Here is a 24,149-nt window from a genome sequence, read left to right as displayed (position 1 = left end):
TTTTCAGTGGAGTGCTAAACCCAACTCCAGTATACATCCAAACATAGGAAATGTATTCAAAAAGGTAGCACATCCAACGGTATAATCATTGGTTATGGTCACTCACGAATACTCATAATGCTTTCTAACAATAATCAGCATTTTTCATAATGACCTATACGGTCAATTATTATAATTTTCTATAATCTCTCTGTCTCTGTATCTCTCTGTCCCTCTCTCTCTCTCTCTCTCTCTCTCTCTGCCCCCTGCAGGCAAAACTGAAGAAGCACATCCAGAATCCAAGTGCAGCTGAGCTGGTACATTTCCTCTTTGGGCCTTTGGAACTGGTGAGGCACAAACAGAGCTGTTCGTCACACTTAAGCCTGCTTCAGCGACAAAGTGTTGTGCAACATGACACTGCAAAACTAAAGACACTTTGACACTGAAGCATGTCTGCTTGTTGTCACAATGGTAAATGGGTCATAATGATCTAACAGCTGGCAACACTGTGATATATATATATATATATATATATATATAATTCATGATGGTTTTCCTTAATAAAGTCAACACTATCCATTCTCCACTTAGACAAACGTATCTGTGTCAGTGAATACTAGAATGTGGGCCTAGCCTATAGTCAAAGTACATAGTACTAAAGAATTGTCAGTTTATATGCCTTGCCTATACTGACAGCACACCCACAGTCATCCTGCGGCTTTTTGGACTGAGGCCGATTCTAAAAAAAAAATCTTCTAAATCCTAAAAGGTTTTCTGAAAAACCTATATGTTTCTATGTTAGTGGTGCTCAACCTTTTTCATGTCAAGGACCTCTAGAATTATCTGTATTTGGCCACGGAACCCCATCTGAAAATGTGTTTTTCCAGGGACCCCCCCAGAAGCAAAGATTTGAGTTTGCTCTGAAAGAATAAATATTCAAAGATTTGCGCCATATTTTCACAATTTAAAAAAAATAGCAGATCTACAAGCTCATAGCGCAGCACTCTGTGCCGCAATACCTATAGTATAACATAATGCTTAAAAAAAAACACCAAAAGGGGTTCCCGTCCTGAATGGGTTTAAGGCTTTCATGCTGCAGCTCTCAGCTCTACCACAGGTGCGACCACACTTACGTAACAACACACACATTTGATTCCTCATTATTCTACCACGCCTGGATAGTGCTGGATAGAAACACAAAGGAGCACTGCACAGATGGTGACATTGATCCACAATGGACCTATCGAGCTTCTCTGATAAGGTGAAGATAAATTGAGACTTGATGTATTCAGTGGCGTAGTGAGCTCATGGTGGGCCCCGGTGCGAGAATATTTTGTAGGCCCCCCACCACCGCCATAAACAAGTGTGCGTGCGCGCGCCCATGCACACACACACTCACACAATAGGACAGGTATAGACTAACATTACAGGTGAGGTGACCGGCCACACAATTAAATTATTCAATTAAATTCAAAGGGGCTTTATTGGCATGAGAACATATGGTACAGCATTGAGTAAACTCGTCCACTCACAGTATTTGTATTGAGTTTGTGCTGGTGCTGTCTGCATGTGGTGCTGAAAGGCTGGTTTAAATGATTGATTGAAATATTTGTTTGCAGAATTACAGTACAAGCTCAGTGTCCATATATTCATCAATAAACAACCTGCCCTGACTTGGGCACAAAAACAAAACTACCACAGCCTGATGTCTCCAAACTATGAAACATTTAAAAAAAGAACACACACAGCTCATTATATGCCTTACAAAACCACAGCATGGAATGGATGTGGCTGTTGCCAGAGTACTCACTCATTAGAAGGTGACAAACAACCTGCCCTGACTTGGGCTCAAAAACAAAACTACCACAGCCTGATGTCTCCAAACTATCAAACATTCAAATATAGCATTATACACTAACAAAGCTTGTACAAAGATTATATATTCCACTTCCACAGAATGTCCATAACCATCAAGAAAAACACAGCTCATTATGCCTTACAAAACCACAGCATTAATGAATGGAATGGATGTGGCTGTTACCAGAGTACTCCCTCATTAGAAGGTCACCTTACGGGCCTTGTACTCAGCAAAGTCAGCAAAGCCCTCGCTCTGCAGTTCTCAATAGAAAGCGTAGCCAGTCCACTGAGTCTCTTGTCCCATGCTGCTCCTTAAATAAGTCTTTATCAACTTGAGCTTGAAGAATGAGCGCTCTGCAGAGTCTGCACTCGCTGCAGTGACAGGTATGGTGAGATATAACATTAATGCAGTGCAAACATCAGTAAATGTGTCCCTGTCAGGGCTAACTGGCACATGACAGTACAGTCCTTTGCAATTTGCAACTCTAGATTTATTATAATGATATAAAGTGACTTGCCATAAACCTTCAATTTGCATCTGCTTGTATTAAACGACATTAAACTCACCAACATTGCAGCTGTAGGGAAAGCTTGAATATCCACTTTCAAACTGCAAAGCTTTTGTTTCATAAAAATACACTGAATATTTTTCCCACTCAGCTCTGCACTTCGTTTTTCTTCTTTTTTTTAGTTCTATCTCACTACTAGAACTTTCTGACTCTGAGGTAGATAAGATTGTTGGCACTTGGCTGTCAACAACAGCATCCATTTGTTTTTTCAATGTTGTGGACCGGAGCGTGGTGAAATAGTTGCTAAGATATGATACTGCATAATGATTGGCTCTGCTGCATGCCTATGAAGAGTACTGACCAATGAGCTGTGCCTAGCGCCTTGCTAGACACCAGGTTCCATGTCTTCCTCCTGTTCCCATAGCTCAGCTAGCTGCCCCTTCTGCTTGTGTGTGTGTGTGTGTGTGTGTGTGTGTGTATTCACAAAACAGCGCCTGTCAGCTGTTTCTTTTCTTTTTTTCCCTTCCCCTCATGGGCCCCTAGGGGTCGCTGGGCCCCAGTGCACTGCACTGGCTGCACTGCCTATTGCTACACCGCTGATGTACGTACTTAAAGGTCCTATGGCGTTGTCCGAAAATATGATATATGATCACTGTACAGTGAAAACAGTTTGAAAACACCGCTCTGGATGGGGGGGGAGTGACGTGCTCTCGCCAGAAAATCGAGCCAGGGCTTTGAGGCAAGCGAAGCAGAGACTGCTAGAGTTCCGAAAATTAAATAACCAAATTAAAGACTTCTCGATTTAAATACAAATTGACATGACGGAGGAAAGGGTTTGTGAGTGAGTGTTGATTATGTTGGACATTTCTAGTAGGATGGAAAGATCCTTTTTAGGACCTTCTATCGCTAGAGAGAGGCCCTCCAATTAGTGGACCCCTCTCCCACCAACAGAGATCTGGGGCAAGGGGAAGGAGCCCCCTTTGTTTTGGGAGTCTTATTTTAGTTTTTATTGTATGTTTTGTTTTGCAAAGTTGTGATTGACGTATTTGCAGTGTGAGGGGAAAGAAAACACAAGATGCAACATAACGATTTAAGGGTGGTGTCGTTAAATATTAATGGGTTAAATAGTCCAATTAAAAGATTTGTAATGAAGAAATTAACATAAATTGAGATTACAAGAGGATATATTCACCGAAGATGGGAGAAATTGCCTGAGTATAGAAATCAACAGGTCGACGACGACACTGATGATAATAATAGCCTACTGGACATTTATGAATGGACAGGTTGCTTGTTAAAGTTGTTATTGATGAATATGAACCCTTACAGTGTGACTGCAATTCTATGTTTATCTGCAAATTTAAAAAAATAAAACACAGCTCTGCCTCTCCGCCACTCCGCCTCATCTCACAACTCGCTACTTGTTAGCAATGTTAGGCTAGCAGTTTCCATGGGACATTTGCTGTTGTAGTGGCTAAATATGGCATTAAAAAAAATATTAATTAATTTCTTTCTATCGAATATCTCTCACTGTAAATGTAATTCATGTAAGTCAGTAATTTGCGCGCACGCACGCATGCATAAGACATAAGTGTTCAGGTGTGTGTGTGTACTGTATGTGGTGGACACACCTGCATTTGTTTATAGGCCTACTTTATGCTCTTTCATCTATCCTGACCCAACTGCATTGTGGGGGATGTTTACTGTGTGAACCTTGTTTACAGGTGCTGCAGAGCTGTGGCAGCCCTGACCTGCCACGCTCAGTCATTTCCCCCCACCTATCTAAAGATGCTGTGGACTTTCTGAGAGGACATCTGACTCCTAAAGAAATGACCATCTTTGAACTTCTGGGGGAGGGATGGACCCGGTCCAGGTACACAGTGTTCCTCTGTTTGTCTAGATGCATGGGTGGGGTGGGGGGGCTGAGAGGCTAGTATAGGTGTTACAATGTAAAATGTAAAATAGTGTAATACATCCAAGATAACTGAAATCTATTTTTCTGAGAATGTTACAAATCGCCCACGCCACATTACAATGAAAAAACGAAAACGCTAAAACTGATAAAAAAACTTTAACTAAACTAGCAAAGCCACTTTCATAAAAAACAATGAATGAATGAATGAAAAATGCAAAACTATAATAACTTGGTTCATCACTCTGCAGAGCGGAATGGCCAAGGGACGAGTGTGCCCCTCCTTACTACCCCAGGTTCCGTAACGGCTGGGAGCCCCCAGTAGAGCTCTTCAGGGCAGCTCCTTGGGAGACGGAGGGGCTGTCGTCGGGACCCCCTCTGTCCCCCACCAGCCCAGGCTTCAGAAGACAGTCAGCGGATGAGGTAGGGCCAGTGGTTCTCAAACTTTTTAATTCCAAGGACCACCATAACTCTGAGAGTGACAAAATACAATTAAATGAATAAAAAAAGTACTTGAAAAAACAGGGCCCCTCATATAGGGCAGTATTAGTCACCAGAACCAAGAGACAGGTGTTTTCAATTAATCTATCATCATCGTTTTCAACAAATATCAAATCTATAGGCCATATCTGTGGTGTCTGTGATGGGTGCTCACAAAAGCTTTAAGATGTTAAAATAACATGTTTAAAATTGAAATATCCCTTTAAGAATCTTGCTCAGAGACACCTCAACACATGAGGTCAAATACTTGACTTATTGATTTTCTCTCCTTTTGTTTTTCCAGTTTTATGGAACTCACTCCTCAAGCTCTTCAAATGGGTAAGTTACATACTGTAACATACTTTCTAAATGTGAGCATGAAACACCTACTGTACTCTGACAAACATTTGACTATATTGTATCAAATTAACAGTTATCGACTTTGATCCAGTGTCAACTTCGACTATGCCTGTTCTGTTGGTGTATGAGCGAGATTAAGGGATATGTTGCAGACAGTACAAAACAACATATTTAGATATCTGTTGAATGCACACGTTGGTTATGACCAGTTTAGGGAGGGGATGGTCCCTGTGAGGTACAGTGTGCTATTAATTTCAGTGGAAGTTTCTCAGTGGCGTTTTGAAGCACCTGGAAGAACGGTCTACTTCTGCATTTGTTCGATTTGGACACCAAAATTTGGAGAAGAAAAGAGGGGAGGGGGCACCACCTGTGTGCACAGCCACCGGTTTACACGACGCACGTCGTACAATGCATAGGCCTTCACCATTCCCTGCTGTCCTAAGACGGTTAAGAGTTTCTGGGTTTATTGAGTTGAGTTCATTATTAAGCCCTTTGTATTAGGGTTCAGAGAAAGTATAGAGTCCACTGCAGAATGGCTGGGTTGGTTTGGAAAGTTTGGGAATTGTCTTTGTACAAAGTGTCTGATCTGAAAGTAGCGAAATAGATGGGAGCCAGGCAAACGGAATTCCTCTGTTAAGTATGAGAATGGTGCCATAGTCCCGTTGCTGTACAGATCTTTAATAGTTCTGATCCCCTGTTGTTTAACGTCGTTAAATGCAATCAGATAGGACTTTTCGGTTTGGATGTATGGGCTGTCAAGGACAGAAAGTAGTTTTTGCCACTCAGCAGGCGTTCCCGCATAACTTCCGGGTATGATGATGTCACATGCATACCCTCTATAGTATACACAAGTTGAACTGTAACTCGCGTTGAGTAAAGAAATGCTGACTTTTTTGGCAGGGCGGGTCAAGATTAGCATCACTACAGTGTGTGGATCTGTTTAAGCTTGGTCCATGTGTACAACATCTGTAATGGCAATGCCCCCGACTACCTTAGGAGTAATGCTGAGTTGATTGTGCATCAATATGAAACTAGGGTGAACCAAACTGTATATGAGATACCCAGAGTAAAGGTTGTGGCAAGAGTTATTTTATACACAGATATTTCTCTTTGGAATGAACTGCCTCCGTGTGTCCCTAAACGTGAAAGATGTGTGAAAAAATACCGTTATGGAAAAGGCTACAGGCTAGTGATGCACTTGTGTTTTTATGGTACTAGAGTCCTTAATACCCGTTCTGAATATATGAACAGCAAATGATTTTGGCCAGATGCGGCTACTGCCCCATCTGGCGGAGTCAGGTTAATATAAGGAAGTGTAGGCTACAGACAGAATGACATTATTGATATTTGTTAGGGAGTTTAGGTGGTTTTTAGTAGGCTAAAGCTAAACCAGAGGTTCTCAACCACTGGTGGTACTAGAGCCCCCCTCTGGTGGAACACAGAGGAGTGAGTTGCCCAAAAAAAAAAGAGAAAAAAATACAAGTGGAATAAAATATTTATGTTACTATAGGTAGTTCTTCTGACCAAGCAATTGGTTGAAATAGGCTATCCAGCCATGCTGAAATGAGCATGACAGCACACCTAGCCATTAATAGAATGTTTGAGAACGGATTAATCACATTAGAAATATCAGCAGTTGTGCTGATTAGACAGGGTTTTGTCAAGAGCAGCAGCATAATTAGTTTAGGAATGGAACAAAAAGGGCAGGTATATGCTCCTGCATTTTAACATATAGCCTATTATGGTGGTACTTGGAGAGCCAAATATATTCTGAGGTGGTACTTATGTATTGGTTCTATGTAATTAATTTGAATATTTATTTTGTATGTTGCAGCCAGGATCACATTGGAAATTGGTTTTATTAGGCTTTTGAATCAGCTCCATTTTTTGTGTGTATATCCTGGGTTTAAGTTATAGCCTATTGTGTAACTTTATTTTACCAAAATAAAAACAAAATCAAACCATGAGCTCTTCAATTACAACCTATTAACATTCTATAGAATATCCTAATTTGTTTAAAAATATATATTTAACCATTTATATTACTACATTGTCAGTGTACCTATATTGATCGATAGCAAGATAGTCAGATAAATAACTCAGGCTAATTAATAGTGATAATGCCAATTATAGTTACAAGTGTTTGAGACCTGTGTTTTGTCAGGTCTTACAGTGGGATGCCCACCGCCCGAAAACATGCCAAGATTCGCTACCACTTTGTAGCCCGCAATGCCAACGAGCTGTCAGTGCTTAAGGACGAAGTGCTGGAGGTAAGGCAGTGAGAGCGGGCTCATACATTACATACTGTACAGGTCAGTTGCATACATACAGTAAATAATACAATTGCAGAATGAGTTACTTCATTCAGCGAATCAGTATAATACACAGTATAGAGACTTCAAGAGGCAGGACTCAATAGAAGCAGACTATAGGCGAAACCACAGAACGGCAATCATAACTGTGGTGTCAAGCGGCAATAATGAGAGCACAACTACTGGGCAGCGCTCTGTGATTTGTCTATAGACAAGACTATTTCAGCCCTACCTTCAGCCAGTTGGGAATAATAGTCCGTTACTATGTTAAGAACTGAAAACTGGTACTTCCTTGGACCCCCTAGTAAAAACTAGACAGATTTTGGATTATTCAGTCAAGGTTCAGGTTATCACTTCAGCATTCACAATGTCAGTCCTTTTTCTGCTTGAATGCGTCACCTGGGGCAGTGTGTCAGTTGGGTCTGTGTCAATGGCAAATGCTTTAAGATACTATAACTGTGTGAAACAAAAAGTACATTTGCTTAGCAGCATTGCTTGTTACATTAAAACCTGAACCGAAATAATTTTGTTGGTTTGAGTAATTTCTATTTGCGAACAGAATATTTTTGGATAATGGAAATGTAGGCCTATAGGTTTCTTTGTTGCCTGTTTATATTTGTTGGAAGGATAGCAGGATGACTGAACCCAATATGCAAGCCACAAAACAGGAAGGTTGAAAATCAAAGTATTTATTTAAATCCAAGGCAGTAAGGGACACAAACAAAAAGGTAGCTGTAAGCTAGCTCAGGAAACATTCCAAACTTTTCAAAAGTACAAAGAAAACTAGGAATCCCAAAAAGGCAAAAACACTAGAGTTCAAGGCAGTAAAACATAGTCCAAAAATCAAACCTTTCAAGACGACAAAAACCAGGAAACTCAGGGAAGAATGACGAATGTTCTGACAGTGAGTGTGTGCAAAGAGTCCAGGGCTGCGTCCGAAATCATTCCCTATGCCCCATATAGTGCACTACTTTGAGGTTCCGCCATTTTGTTATAGTGTCCGAATATGTAGTGAGCATTTTTGCACCCTAACGTAGTGGACTGAAGTATCCCATAATGCACCTGGAATTGTAGGGAGCATCCGATGGTCACTACAAAAACACAGCGAAGCAAATCTGCCCCATAATGCATTGTGCAAGCTCGCTCTTGAGCGCACATGCACGCGTTTGCGCACGTGCGCTGCTTCTGCATGCATGCGCTCATTGCGCTCCAACTCAGAAGAGGCAGAAGTTGAACCAGCGAAAGAAATCAACACAAATGTACTTTATAAACTTTCGTTTTCCCCTCTTTTCTTCCCTGGCGGATCTCGAAGCTACAAATCTCGAGACAAATGATCTGTGCATTTATTTGAAATGGTTTTATTTTATTTATAATAAATCTACTCATTTGCAATAGTATTACTAATCTGATTCATTGTATCACCCAGGCCCAGCGCATGACGTTAGGAGAGGAATCAGTTGCTTGCTGTAGAATATATTTGTGAGATTCTTTATCAGAAATGATAAATGCATTAAAACTTCATTGTGTAGGCACTGCAGTCATTTGTTGGACTGCTGTTTCTGTTATCACCAAACGTCCGTATTGTGAGCAGAGCTTGTAGATCGGCTACTTTTGGTAATTCTTTACCAAAAGTAGGCCCTACCCAAGTAAAGGTATACAAGCTCACAACACGGACGTCGCGCGTTGCTTATAGATCGGCTATTTTTGGTAGGCCTATCCCCCCCGCCCCAGGATTAGCGGGGGTTCATGTGGTTAATCAATCATGCTGCTGATATTTTCATATATTGTCAAGGTTGTGCACTGTTTTCATATTGCTGGATAATGGATATAGCCTAATATTAATTTATTGATGATAATCATAGGCCCATTGTTATGTTAAAATAACCTTTTTATCATAGATATATAGGCCTAAATGCCTGCAAACATATTTTCATTAACCTATTTTTTCTTTATTCATTCATGAATTTAAAAATAACTTTACAAACTGTCCTTGCAGGGAGGTGACAGCCTGCAGTCACTTATTTGATACAGTCTGTTCCTAGCAGAAATTCAGCAGCAGCGTTTTGATTGGTTTCTTGTAGTCAGTTGATTCTTCATATCCAAATGAGTGAAACGGCCGGGATGATTTGTTTATTTTTCAAACAGTTCTTTATGAGGCGATCTGAAAAAACCTAATGGGGATTTCATGCAAATAAAAAGTACATGAACCCGCGGAACTACAGCGCCCTCTATCGATATTGACGTCAGAGTCGGTGCTCCCCATACAGGGAGTATTGTCCGAAATCATCACTATAGAGTCCACTAGAGTCTGGATCCCCGTATGGGGGATAGGGAGTAGGGAACAACCCTAGCAATTCGGACGCAGCCCAGTTATATCCACACTTTTCCTTTGCTGTGTGTGCTCCAGTTCCTGTCGATTTGATCCAATGAAAGCCAATGAAACTGGTCAGATGACCAATGATATCCAATGAAATGAACAGGAACTGGAGCACACACAGCCCAGGAAAAGTGTGGATAGGGAGCAGGTAAATTGGCAAAATGTTCACAGGTGGGCTGACGAGGGAGTTGGAGACAGGTGAGTGAAGGGGACTGCAGTGTGAAGGAATGGAATGTGGGAGTGGCCAGGGAGGAGACATGGTCTGTGGAGTGACAGACCATGACAGAAACTAGAATTATGGAAATGGAATACCTGTATAAATGAGGCATTAGGGATATAAAAACAATCTAGGTTGGTCCCAGCCTCCCAGGTTCCGGCAAAATAAATAAAACACATTATTCAAGTATTCTCCACACACTCCACATTAAATTCAAATCAGCCATGTTCAGACTATCATTGGACCATAAAAGTTATTGTATTTAACAATGTAACTATCTGTATCTGTATATCGTTGCTGTATCTTTGTATGTCTGCACGGATAACTGAGATGTTAAATGTGTCTTGTAGGTGATAGAGGATGACAAACAGTGGTGGAAACTTCGGAATCACAGTGGTCAGTCGGGCTACGTTCCATACAACATCTTGGATGTGGTGAAACTAGAGGAACACACTGGTATTCCAGAGTCTTTCTACACCCAGGTGACCTTCTCTTATACAGTATACTGTACTAGAAACTGACCCATATGAGTTCCTAGATTGGCATGATATATCTGATTATTTAAATGTTAAATATATGTTGTTCGCACACATTGTGTGTGTGTGTGTGTGTGTGTGTGTGTGTGTGTGTGTGTGTGTGTGTGTGTGTGTGTGTGTGTGTGTGTGTGTGTGTGTGTGTGTGTGTGTGTGTGCGTGCGTGCGTGCGTGCGTGCGTGCGTGCGTGCGTGCGTGCGTCGGTCTGTCTGTCAGCCAGGGCAAGCCTTCGGAGGGACCTCACCTTCAGGTCATGGGGACAGAGGTCCTCTTAAAGACAAATGTGAGTGATAAGAAAACAACCCCTGAATTTCATTTTCAATTTTGAAAACGTACTTCATCTTTGCCCTTACCATATGAGCAATGGATTACGGAAGTTCAAATCTGTGAATACTTTCAACTAATCACATACCTTACTAATAGAAAGCTGCATACATCGTTATTCTTATGTCTACTGGCAGATATTTGAGCTCTACTGAGAGCTCTGTTTTGTTTTCTGTTCTGTTGTTGCATTGTAGCCCTATCACACCAAATGAATGAGGTGAATGATGAGTTATTGAAGAAAATTGCCAACAGCAAGAACCAGGCTCCCAGTAGGCCTTTCAAGGTTGAGCGTGCCCCCAGCTCCCCTGTACCGTTAACGTTTGACTCCAATGCAGAGCAAGTCTCTACCTGGCTCAGCAGCAAAGGATTCTCAAAACCGTAAGTCGCTGTGAATGTTAACCAATCAAGGCTATCAATTCTGTTTTCATACTCTGTGATAGGTGATACATGGGGGTAAAGATATTAACCGCTGATATTGGCTTTTCATATTCATATCTCCGCTCTCCAGGCAGTTAATAACGGGTCTTACTGGCCCACTTGGTATATGCAGCCATTCTGTGAGCTGTTGAAAGTCACTGCTTTCTGCTCGAGATTTTGGTTCCTTTTCACCAGGATGAACTCCAGTGTTTCCTTAGCCAATAATTGTACATCATCATCCGCAGAAACCCTGTATGACAGCTGAATTGCATCCATATTTTGACCTGGTTAATTCCTTCAACAGTGTGGCTGCTCACACTGGCAGCATATGGTGACACTAGCTTGCACTTATTAGACAGATGGTAGTTTACTGCATCAATCAGCCCAAGCTTATCACACTCTTGCTCTCCTTTTATCACCCTGTCACCCATGGCAAATAAAGGCTGTGTGTGTGTGTGTGTGTGTGTGTGTGTGTGTGTGTGATAATCATGAATATTTTGTGTTTGCAGGACGGTAGAATGTTTGGGGATCCTGACAGGCGCCCAGCTCTTTTCCCTGAACAAGGAAGAGCTTAAGGCTGTGTGCAGCGAAGAAGGCTCCCGTGTCTACAGTCAGATTACTGTACAGAGATCACAGCTGGAGGTCAGTCACACAAACAAAACACAAGCGTTAAACTCATCGACCGCCATCTAGTGGAGGCTTAGTGTGGCGCACATTATAAGTGAATTAGTGAGTCTCTTAACCCATTCTGGACGGGAACCCCTTTTGGTGTTTTATGTTATACTAAAAATTGCATAGGCTAATTTCATGCCAAAAGAAATAGACACAATAAACTATTGTGTGCTCACTGCTTGCTGGAGTGAGCCCACAATAATGCACAACCCCTCCAGCTTTAATTTATCAGTGTTAACTCTGGGAGTGTGCAAATGCCCAATATCGCTGAGTTGATATTGGCCACACAAGTTTGCTGTTTGGTGAGCTGCTTTGTGAATAGGTTTAGTATACAAATGGAACCGGTAAGCTCCTAGCCTCGCGTAGCGATACTAATATCACTGCGTGTCTCGTTCCTAAGCAGCAGCGGTGTGCGTGCCATACAGTAGCTACCATAAGGTTGATCAATCTTCATTACATCAAGATCATTTGCACCTCATTTTACTGGTAATTTTCTTTTAGAGGTCCTTCAATCTGTGATTCATATTTGGGGTAGATCGGATGCTGCGGTTTTTTTTTGCCATTTTTGTCATTGTTTGTAAAATAGGCCCCTCCCGCAAACTTTGGAAGGCAATCATAGCCAATCAGAATGGAATATATTTAAGAAAATCGGAATGATACATTTATGATAGTAAATGGATGTACCAATTTGTATGAGTTTTGGACAAAATCTGTAGGCCTAGTAGCAAAAAGTATGTTTTGAAAAATAAAGAAATTGATAAAAAAGAAAGCATGGCCATGTATAAAACATGAATAAGCCAAGGTTTCTGTGGCATGCCATGGAACTATATATAAGACACAGTGCAGTAGAGGCCTTTCGACCTGTGTACTGTAAACATGGTTGCATATATGGAATGCTTGCAGGTAATTTGTGACACATGTCAGTGATGTAGTAGACTAAGTAGAGAGGGAGAAAGAATGGAGGCCCTAATTTACACAAAAACACACCTTCAGAAATTGAATACAATGCAATGTTCTTCTGATGGCTTTCCAGAAGGTCAGTGGAGACTCAGAACTCCAAGAGATCATGAGGCGGAGACAACAGAAGAGTGAGGCAGCCCTCAAGGACTGAATAGCTCAACATTGCTGACCAATCACATCCCTGCGTGGTCAAGCGCCAGCCAATCAGCACATCATGCCCAGATGCTTGCCTTTCGTAACAGCAATAGACAAACTGCTGTTCAATTTGGCCTACAGTAGAATCTATTGAAATCTTGTTATACATTTGTAATTGTATATTTATTTTGTATCACTGATGAATATGTATGTATTTGATTATTTTCTTAGCTAATTGTGTTGCCTGATGTACTTCAAATGTGTCTCAAGATGTTTTGAATGGAAAGAGTTTGAATTAATGTACAGTTGAATGTGTGTGCATGTGTGTGTGTGTGTGTGTGTGTGTGTGTGTGTGTGTGTGTGCTCGTGCGTGCGTGTATACATGTATACATTTGTGACATAGTATGCATGACTATGCATGCAAGCAGGTCAGGCTTATTAAATGACTTGTAGATTGTAGCTATTGCATACCCAAATCCCTGTGCCAGAATATACTGTATGTCTGTGTGTGTGTGTGTGTGTGTGTGTGCGTGCATGCGTGTGAGCTTGGAGCACAAAGGCCATAAGTGACATGTTTTTAATTATTTAATTAAAGAATCTATACTTTAATACAGACGTGGTCATACCGACATGATACTGACCACAATACAATACTGAACATGATACTGACCATATTGACAATAATACTGACATTATACTGGCATAATACTGACCATGCCTTTATTTTAAAAAGTAAGTTATAATTATTTTATCATCTAGAGCTAAAAAGAATGTCACATACGCCCTTTGCGGTCCAAGGCCTGTCTGAGATATATAATCAAATATTTTTCATAATACACTTTCAATAATCCATTCTCTAATGATATACTATTCCAAGCTAATATCTGCAGACACTACAGATAGACATCATAATGTCATGTTATATTTGTTACCTTAGAGATCAGTTGCAACGAATAGGTTGGGGTACATCAGTTTACAATTAGCCTTCCTGTTAATCAATAACTTGTTCACAAATCCCATAATGTATGGTCAGCTCTCACCAAAGAGCAAATTGGAAAACATATCACACATTGCATGAAGTCATTGTTAGTGCTCATCAGATCTTGTCATTCATTTATGTGCTTTTTTTACAGAATGGAATTTGAAATTAAATATCACACACATTAATAACATTAGAGAAAGGTATATTGTTCTGAAATAAAATGATACTTCCATTGTCTTTAAAAAATTGAAAGTGGGGTTTGTAAATATAATGGGGCATAAAGGGAACGTCACAATAAAGCTTCGATCATGTTTCAGACTTGATTCCACACCTTTGTGTTGTTGATAACTTAACAGTTATGGCAAATTAATCAAAGATCAAGACAGTAAAAGATGTCGGGTTACTTTATTGCTATATCAGAAGAGTTAGGTGAAGAAAGGAATGTACACTTTGAGGTCTAACAGGTATAGGAAATCTCAACTGCAATACAATCACACACCGTAAGTTACAGTACACATTAAAAACAACTCCACAAGTTCCCACATGTAAACAGGATTGTCACCTTTTATTGATGAAAATATGTAAAGTATGCCTCCTGGACAAATTACAAAAAACATTGTTCACAACATCGTCTGACAGTTCAGTTCACGCAAGCATAATTGAATATAAGTAACAATAACATACAGTACTAGTACATTATGTTGTTGCAAGGAAACTTTGGGTCACGCTGACTATCTACGCAGTAAATTGTAAAAAAGAAAAGAAAGAAATAACGCTATAGACATTAAAGTAACCCAGGCTGACATAAGAGATCAATGCCAATACTATATTGTATCACAAAGCCAAACATATATTTATCATCCAGTGTCTAAGTACTGTAAAATTACTGTTTTTGGTACAGTATAGGCAGTCAAATCAATTTAGCATCATTTATGTAGATAAGCATCAAGCCACAGCTCCCCTGAGTTTTTCAGTGACCTGATTCCAAATAGAGAAAAAGACAGAACATTGGTTAGAAGTAGGGTGTATGCTTGATTTACTGCCCAAACCAGATAACAAAAATGTGTATTTTTTTTGTTTCGTTTTTTTTTAAATATAAATGTAGTCTGTATCGTGAATGTGAACGTCTCTGTGTGACAGGTACACAGTAACACTAATGTTCTGATACTCCTAAGCATTGAGTGGAATCAAATTTGACCAATTGTCACCACATTGGGTCACTTGAATTCTCTGTTTATTATAGGTGACGCTACATGAACATTTCCAAGCCCTCATAAACCATTTTGATAATCTCTGTCATAGCTGACGAATGAGTTTCATTGTGTCACCACCACCAGCCTTTTGTTGACTGATCACACTCCCTGCTTGGAACGACAAAACTCGTAGTCAACTCACCTGACAACATCTGTGAGACCTTGTTGCAATGTTTTAACATTGTAAGGAACCTCATGTTTCTCACACACTGCACGCACTAATGGCGCCACCAGGTGGTAGTTGTGACGTGGCATGGTAGGAAACAGACTTGTAAGAGCAGAGAGGAGAGTAGAGCAGAGCATACTGTAAGACATACACTGTAGTAACTCTACTAGTTTGAATCAGCAATGTATCCTGCAAGTATGCCAATCAAAAGCACCACAGACTGCAGATAAATAATAGATAAATAAATCTATTGTTCCACTTACTGGTGTTCGATCTGGAAGTTGAGATGCCCACTGAACCAATCATTGAAGGCGGACTGCTCAATATTGCAGGTGGCACTTAACTAAAACAGAGGGTGTCAGTGTACAATAATATAAATGTATAAGACACCGGCAAAATGATGCACTATGAACTATAACTCTGCACTTTATATTTATTTATTTTCCTTGCACGGTGTTGTCTTGTGTCTGTTGGTATTTATCAGTTTTCTTTTTGTGAAAAAAGAATTGAATGCACACACAATAATGTTGAAATAAATTCCTATGTGTGCACTCACAATGGCTAATAATAATAATCGGAATCTGAAGAGCAGAAAAATAAAACTGTGGCAAGAAAGTGATAGTCAGATACTTTGGACTACTATCCATTAATACACATACTGTATATCAACAGCTCATCACTTAGTGGAATACTCCACTGTTTTTCACTATTTTTTGTCAGAACATTAAAAGTAATGATCAAAACATGGTGCTACTGCTAGTGCTAAGTATATCTGTACTGCTGTAACAGCCAATCAAAAGCACCACAGACTGCAGCCAATAAGTGCAAGCGTTCCATGTCAAGGACCCTGTAGCAACTCATAATGCAACTAGAAAAAGTGCTCAGGTCTCCACCAGGTGAGGAATGTTTGTGATGTTTGGAAAAGATGTTCCTCCTGGTCACGCTATAATAGGGCAATATTTAAAGGGTGGCATTAACTGTTCCTTGTAGTGGAAATGTGCGGGCAAAGTTTCACAGCAATTGGACACTGCGTTCATGATTTGAGGTGAGGCATTTTGTTCAAAACTGGCCACACCTGCAAACTTTAGATGTCCATCTTAGTAATATAAAAAAAATCACACAGATCCATCTTGATCAATTGACTATAAAGATTATATTGCAGCTGTAGACAGTTCAAAAGCTGTGAGGAGCTAAACACGAGACTTAAAGAGACCTTTATGACACTGTATGACGCATGCGCACAAATAATTCAGGTACACCTCAGTAATGGCTGCACCAAGGGCACAACTCTGTGTTGCATTTTCTCAGCTGGTATGTAAATAATAATTGTATCGATCTAGTACACTGTTAATGTCACAAAATGACTAAATGTAATGTAGTATTAATTTCATAGGGATGGATATTGCCTAAATATGAAATATGTAGGCAAATGATACATTTCACATTATAAAGCTTCCAGCAATGACGGCATTAAACAAGCTACCTGCATAGTCAGCCAGTCCTGATGTCTCTCATGGTCTATATCCATGGGCAGGTGGTTCATCTGCGTCACCCAAACAAACCAGTGGCTCTCAAGAAATCTGCATTGTTCAGGACAATATAAGTGCATAACAATAACATCACATCATAACATCTAATAATTATGTTAAAATAAATTGACAACACTATGAATAAGGGTATTTAACCACATAAACCCTTGTTCAAAAAAGCAAAGAATGTCACACTCCAATGCGTTCTGAGCTTTTAGATCTTCTATTATTATAATTTTATCCCTTAACATTTCAAAATCTTCCACTAGAATAACATAAAAGTAGGGGTGCCAGGATTCATGTGGTTAAAATATATGAAGACTTTATGGTTTGGCTTCTATGTCACATCACTACCTGACAAAGCTGATGAGCACAACACAGCCGAAGATACCATAGAAGGGGGCGTAACAGCAGAAATAGCGAAGGTAGAAGGACATGGACCATGCCAGATCCTTCCAAAGAAAAAGAGATGGCTTCACCAAATTGCTTTCCAAACAACATTAATTTAAAACATTTTTTTAAGGCTCCATAGTCCATATAATTAATAATATATTGATAAATTGACTTATATTTTACATTAAATCCACATTAGTGCACAATAGAGCTGACATCTCACCACCCAGTCACGGCGAGAAAACATGGTGCGTAAGATCTGAACATGGAAGTATACTGGAATGAGCAGTGGAGGTCCGACTGTAAGACAAACATGACATTCACATAAAAAGGCTCCAACGTTCTGAATTCTCAATCAGTAAGGGGGAAGAAAAATAATCTAGAAAACTTACTGAGGAAGAAGTACTGGTGTTGGTGATGATAGGGCATGTGCTTTATCTTTTTAATACCATACTGCAACAGGAAGAGAAATAGAGTCAGGCCATGACGGTTCAATCATGACAGACTTACAGTACTGAGGTTTGTGCAGACAGTTTTTTCTACATTTCCAGGGCAGAATTCTGTGGCCTCAGTTTGGACAGTGACAAGGACATGATGAGGTACCGTTGCCGGGAATTGAACCCAAATCTTTGTGTTGGTGGGCAAGTGTTTTATACATTACACATGATTAATATACTTACCTCCACTGGCTGTGCCGCTCCCACTACAAATACGTGTAACATGTTGACATCGGGATCCTTACTAAAAACATTGGGCTTAGCATGGTGCTGGTAGTGCCGATGATTCCACCAGTTGGCAGAGGCACCCTAAGATAAGAACACTATTTTGTGATGCAGCACTCACATTAAAAAGAGGTCACGTAAAAAGTGGATTAGAGGGGAATGTCAAGGAAAGTGTGTTACTCACCTTTAGGTGACCGATGACAAACTTGTGGAATACGTGATTCCAGCTAGACCTCTTGAAAGCAGACAGGTGGCCAAAATCATGCTGTAACCATCCAGCCTGGGACTGTTCATGAGCAAAAGAGAAAATAAAAGGTTGACTTTGTGGTTGTTGGGGAGCAGCAGTATTGATGTGGACTGGATGTAATGCTTCACGGGGGACTGCACATTAGTCCGATATCCCGTCCGACATACGTGGTCAGTTAACCCATTCAGGAAGGGAACCCCTTTTGGTGCTTTAAGGATTATGTTATACTTTAGCTATTGAAAAGTAGCAGATCTACAAGCTCACAGCACAACACCGAGTGCCACGCTACAAGCTTGTATGGTAGATCTGCTATTTTCTTTTATCTTGAAAATGTGGTGCAAATCTTTTCGCTCTGAAAGAATATATATTATATATATTCTTTCAGAGCGAATTAGCCTACTTTAAGTCAAATCTTTGCTTCTGGTGGGTCCCTGGAACAACATATTTTCAGATGAAGGTCGTGGCCAATTTAATTTCTGGGGTCCTTGACATGAAATATTTTGAGAATCACTGACATAGAAACAGATTTTTCAGAAAACTTATTTAGAAGAGATTTAGTAGAATCAGCCTCAGGTCTAAATCACCCTGTGGTTTTGTGTCAGCATGGGAAGACTTGAGCCGACAGCCGTGGTCAGAAGAAGCTGTGTTTTACGTAATTTACGAGTTTTTAGACAGCTGGTGGATGGAAAAGAAGCTCCACCTCCGCGGCTGACTGCCGCGACGGACAGATTCCCGGAAACGCTCTCCTCCGCGGCAGTCAGCTGTGGTGGTGGAGCTTAATTTCCATCCACCAGCTGTCTAAAAACTCTGAGATGACGTAAAACACAGCTTCTTCTGTCCGCGGTTGTCGGCTCAAATGTGCCCATGGGGTGTGCAGTTATGGTTTAGGGGTAGGGTTATTAATGTCGGAATAATGAGCCGTCTGACTAATGACACAGACCCGCGCTTCACACCTGAGCAACAGCCTGAATGCCAGAGCACAGTAGCGTCAGGGTCCAACTGGGCCCCCAGGACCAGATGATCAACCAGGCAAGGACCTCTAGCAGCAGGATATGGCCAAGGTGGAGACAAAAGAACAGAGGCTGAGCACGGAAGAGGCCCTGACTCTCTGCGTGTGTTCGTAAACTATGGAAGTCCTGTACAATCGCTGCCTGTGCACAGAAGAGAACAGAGAAAGATGGAGCTCAGTGAATACAAAATGACACTAACATTCAGACTTTAAGTACAAATTAGTGTATGTTTGTTTGCAGAAATCAAATGGCATGTAATGGTCAATGAAACACACAGATGTGCATTTGGGAATGATTGCTAACAGCACCCGCATTCATTACAAACAGGAATAGAGATAGGCTACAATGTCAGACTTGTTTTTAATAGAGAGAAAACCTAACCTCGCGTCACAGGCAGTCTACCTCGTAGGAAAGCCTGGTCTGTGTTACAAAGTTGTCGTGTGAACCAGTCTGGAGTGGATGATATCGTTACGTCATGTTGTAGTCTAGCCCTGAAACATAACTGTCATAATCATGGCAATCATGACGCAACTGAAGCCAGTTTTACCCGCTACATTTACACTGAAAATGTGTACATAAACATTCAGATTTCACATATCACCACATGTGCCACGGGTGTTAGGAATTTGCTGGGACAGCGATAAGCATTGGTGCATCCTGCGTTGTTTAAAAGCATTACTTTTCTCAAACGGGGTTCGTTTGGAAAACTCAGTTGCACACCGGGAGCACACTTGTCTATTAGTCTGTATTGGCAGTGCGGTCAGCGTGCCTATATCGAACACACCCAGTGCCACACTCCTCTCGACCGATAGGGGCGCGTAGTTAGGGGCGCGTAGTTGAAAGCCATTGGCAAAAACACAGCTCAGATAAAAATGCCTTTTATTAAACAATGCCGAATGCAAACTGCCATGAGGACATATGGGGTTCCATGGCAGACCCCCCTTGCAATGCACCCTTTGCATAGACTTATCTGTGATGTTAGGTCAAGAGGTTTTGTTTCCATATTGTATGATTATTTATTAGAATCTAGTTATGGGACCTTGGCTGTCGATACTGTATGGAGGAATGACATACCAAATCTAGATCCAGATTGGAGCTGGGATACAGTGTGGTCTAATGTTGTCCTGTCTTCTAGGAATCCTGATAATCAACAAATTCATCTAAATTTTGTTCATCGGACATACTTAACCCCCCGCAGATTGTGTGCTATGCGGATTTTAAATAATCACAACTGCACTTTCTGCACTCCGAACACCATAGGTACATTCTTTCATATGGTGTGGGAGTGTCCGAGTGTCCTCACATTTTGGAATCTGGTTGCTGATAATCTTTCGATTATTCTACAAATTAACATCACACCCTCCCCATCTATTCTTATTAAATTATGTATCCCAGTTACCCTTAAATAATACCGGTATTTGTGTCTTCTTTGCTGGCGTAACCGCCATGATAGTCATTGTCATTGTCATTTCGCCAATGGGCTTTGACCTTTCTAGATATAATTTATTTAGAAATGTCTACAGCAAGATTACATGGTGCAAAAGAGGAAAACATTGAGATTTGGTCTGGTATTGCAGATTTGGTTAAGGGCATGATTTAGTAATTATTATTATCATTATTTATTTTTTGTTCCCATTGCACAGTAGTAGACTGACATTTTGTGGCATCTTTGGTCTCGGGGGAGGGGTGGGTGGGATTGTTTGTTTTTGTGTTCCTTGCTTTTGCTGTTGTGTTGTTTATGTGTTTGGTTTTCTTTAGTCATTCATGATGTTAACGTGTCTTATTGTGATTTTTTGTCTTTAATAAAAAACATTTGATAACAAAAAAAACCAATGCCGAATGCAGCAATGCTAATCACTGTACCAGCAAATTTCTAACACCCGTTGCCCACGTGGTGAGTACTTTATATTTTAAATCTGAATGTTTATGTACACGTTTTCACTGTAAATGTAGCGATCACGTAAAACAGGCGGAAGTTAAGTCATGACGCTCGTAAGGTACGAGCGTCATGTGAAACATGGCTAGTTGCAGTCACTGTTTTGTAGTCATCAGGCAGGAACCATCATCCTTTAACTTCCTTTCCCTCAAACCGGAAGAATAACAATAAAAGCTCTCGTAGCCAGCAGCTTTTATTGAGAAAAATCGGTATGAGGGAAAGGGAAGTTCCAGATTGATGGTTTCTGCAACAATGACTACAACAACTACATAGCGATATCATCTGCTCCCGACCGGATCATAAACACAAAAAGGAATTCTGCCCAGGCTAGAGAAAACCTGAAAGGCGTTAGAAGAGGTTGCATGCAACCCCTTTGGAACAGGAGAGTTGGAAAACAACACATCAACACTTAAGACTCATGAATAACCAAACAGACCCTAAGAATCATGGTCTGACTTAGCCATGGTTCATGACTCTCGTATTCATACGAGAGTCATGGCTTAACTGCAGCCTGTTTTACACGGTCGCTACATTTACAATAAAAACGTATATATAAACATTCCGATTTCAAATATAAAGTACTCACAATTTGTCTCACAGGTGTTAGTTAGTTGCTGCACCAGCAATTAGCACTGCTGCATTCCGCGTTCTTTAATAAAAAGCATTTTTATCCGAGCTGTTATTTTGCCATTGGCTTTTAACTACGCGCCCCTATCGGTCGGGAGGAGTGTGGCACTCGGTGTGTTCGATATAGGCACGCACGCTGACCGCCCTGCCAATACAGACTAATAGGCGAGTGCGCTCCCGGTGTGCAACTGTGGATTTCCCAAACAAACCCCGTCTGAGAAAAGTAGCCGGGGCGCTAGGATAAAAATGCTTTTTATTAAAGAACGCGGAATGCAGCAGTTCTAATCGCTGGTGCAGCAACTAACTAACACCCATGGGACAAATTGTGGGTACTTTAGATTTGAAATCGGAATGTTTATATATACGTTTGTATTGTAAATGTAGCGACCGCGTAAAACAGGCTGCAGTTAAGTCATGACTGTCATGATAATCATCATGGCAGTCATGTTTCAGGGCTAGGCCTGACTGACCTACATGTTCTTTTACACCTGCATGTGATACTGATTACGCCATTCTGTTCATGTACTGAGTCCAAACAGGAGGCCACGTGAAGTTTTATTTAAGGGAAGTCTCACATTTTTGTCTCTGTCCTGACTGGGCTCCGATGCTGCCAGCTCACCGATCAGTAGGGGCTTCAGAAACTTTTGCACGAACTTTGGATCAGGATGGAAAGCAGCAAACGCCTCCTGAAAACACAGAAATAACATCTTCCCACCACCAACAGCTATTGTAGGCTAGGCTTGTGACTGTGTATTTAATAATGTATGCACAAGTATGTTCTTGCTAAATAAATAAATAAAACGTGCCTTTGGAAATCAAACACCAATAGGCCAATTAGACCTGAACTAATTGATCTAGTCTGAATTTACTGTATCTGAATAAATAAATACAAATTACGCATAGACTACTCAAAACCATGCAATCAATGCAATATGATAACACTATTGCTTCACTTGCAAACAAGGCTTGTGGTGTGGTGTGACTGTGAGCAAACAATCACCGTGGCATCTTCTCCAGCATAGTGGCTGATGACCCGAAAGCCACCCGGGTGTCTCTTGGCCCAGTGAGAGATGTTGTACACCTTGCGGTTGATGACCAGCCACTGGTCGTTCCTATGGCAGTGTCGCTGCACCTCCTCCCATGTGTAAACGTTGCCAATGCCACCTCTCCCGTTGCCCGGCTCGGTCAGCTGGCCGCCGCCCCCCATCTTCTTCCAACACGCTGCTGTCTGTGGCCTGAGTCTGCTCGGCCCACACAGAGGACCAGTCAGCTGCGAGGTGGGCGCAAAGAAGTGCCAAGGTGAGGTGGGGTGTGGTGTGACGCCCAAGTGTTAAAAATGCTCCGGTATCTGGTTTAATGGTTTACTCCCACGCTAACAGGATGAAAATACCCCTCAGTCACAAATGTTCCAGACTGCACATGAGGGAGAAAAGCAGGAGCAGAGGAACTAAACATATAGTCTAGTAGGCTAGTGCACTGCTTAGAGGGCTAACCTGTTGATTTAGGCTACTTTAACCACACATGGATGATTGTAACACTATAGCGGAGTAAGGCTAAGTTTAAAGACAAAGTGAGACAAAGGATGTCTTTCTTCACGAATAATTGATGAATTGAAAAACGAGAAGCACTAAGCTACGTGGCGGCGTGGCACAGAGATATTTTGTTTAACTTTGTCTATTAATGATTTGTCCACATAAACTTGTCTGGGCATGATAAAAATGTCAGGTTTAAATTAACATTTTTAAGAGAACTATTTTTCTTTAATTAACCCATGTGTAGGAACACTAGCCTAAATAAAACAGCAGTCTTAAAAATTAGGCTAATTATTCCACCCAATAGTGGTTATAGCTTTTTATAATCGAATTAAGAAAAACAACACTCACTGGCATCCAGATGTCTTCTCGCTCTCCGATAATGATCACATTAGTACAATACGTGCTTTTGCTCACGTCTCATGAATATCCATCAAAATTTTAACAGCATGGCTTCATCCTCGCGTCTGGTCTAATATGTACAGTGAGTACAGTCACCGGCTCATTCACCCACTCAGTAATTCAGTGTAAATTCCCAGCCGATCATTCGAGGGCTTCTGGGCCAATCCGCGTAGGCTACATCCTTAGACCACTGCATAAACCTAGACCAGCCCATCCGAATATTCAGCCTAGACTGTATGTGCCAGTGCAGCCTGCCTGTGCGTTTATTTATTTTCACGTCATGTGTAGCCTAGTATAAACCAACAG

General features: G+C 41.0%; 2 protein-coding genes across 6 annotated transcripts in view; one reads left to right on the top strand and one right to left on the bottom strand.

The window, feature by feature from the left end:
• eps8l2 (EPS8 signaling adaptor L2) overlaps positions 1 to 14,386 on the top strand; it is a 37,993-nt gene extending 23,607 nt beyond the window's left edge. For all 3 annotated transcript variants that reach the window (XM_080761788.1, XM_080761787.1, XM_080761789.1), the window contains 10 exons: positions 252 to 326; positions 4,070 to 4,218; positions 4,509 to 4,680; positions 5,042 to 5,076; positions 7,262 to 7,367; positions 10,354 to 10,485; positions 10,753 to 10,819; positions 11,055 to 11,238; positions 11,787 to 11,919; positions 12,983 to 14,386. In XM_080761788.1, coding sequence (XP_080617914.1) covers positions 252 to 326; positions 4,070 to 4,218; positions 4,509 to 4,680; positions 5,042 to 5,076; positions 7,262 to 7,367; positions 10,354 to 10,485; positions 10,753 to 10,819; positions 11,055 to 11,238; positions 11,787 to 11,919; positions 12,983 to 13,060 — 1,131 coding nt within the window. In that variant the 3' untranslated portion in view covers positions 13,061 to 14,386. The remainder of the gene's footprint in view (positions 1 to 251; positions 327 to 4,069; positions 4,219 to 4,508; positions 4,681 to 5,041; positions 5,077 to 7,261; positions 7,368 to 10,353; positions 10,486 to 10,752; positions 10,820 to 11,054; positions 11,239 to 11,786; positions 11,920 to 12,982) is intronic.
• Positions 14,387 to 14,578: 192 nt separating this feature from the next.
• fads2 (fatty acid desaturase 2) lies at positions 14,579 to 23,919 on the bottom strand. Of its 3 annotated transcripts, none has more exons than XM_080760682.1 (13): positions 23,793 to 23,919; positions 22,910 to 23,179; positions 22,485 to 22,616; positions 19,290 to 19,487; positions 18,274 to 18,375; positions 18,048 to 18,173; positions 17,760 to 17,820; positions 17,591 to 17,667; positions 17,329 to 17,426; positions 16,929 to 17,025; positions 15,709 to 15,788; positions 15,422 to 15,547; positions 14,579 to 15,004 (listed from the first exon to the last, which is right to left on the bottom strand). In XM_080760682.1, exons 1-13 carry the CDS (start codon positions 23,796 to 23,798, stop codon positions 14,953 to 14,955), a joined length of 1,425 nt encoding a protein of 474 aa, XP_080616808.1. In that variant the 5' UTR covers positions 23,799 to 23,919; the 3' UTR covers positions 14,579 to 14,952. The 3 variants fall into 3 exon arrangements, with proteins under 3 accessions (XP_080616808.1, XP_080616809.1, XP_080616810.1); XM_080760683.1 differs by having other exon boundaries at positions 22,485 to 22,595; XM_080760684.1 differs by having other exon boundaries at positions 23,859 to 23,905.
• Between the last annotated feature and the right edge of the window lie 230 nt (positions 23,920 to 24,149).

The sequence above is a fragment of the Protomyctophum bolini genome (assembly GCF_963924005.1).
Source record: "Protomyctophum bolini genome assembly, chromosome: 4".
NCBI classification, from domain to species: Eukaryota; Metazoa; Chordata; class Actinopteri; order Myctophiformes; family Myctophidae; genus Protomyctophum; species Protomyctophum bolini.
Note: the sequence above shows the minus strand (reverse complement) of the source record. Positions and strands in the feature narration are given on the sequence as shown.

Coding starts and splice junctions, on each gene's coding strand:
- fads2 (XM_080760682.1), bottom strand. Junction 19,488..22,484: donor GTCAGGACAGAGACAAAAAT/GTGAGACTTCCC, acceptor TTCTGTGCACAG/GCAGCGATTGTACAGGACTT. Junction 18,174..18,273: donor TTGTCATCGGTCACCTAAAG/GTGAGTAACACA, acceptor TTCTTATCTTAG/GGTGCCTCTGCCAACTGGTG.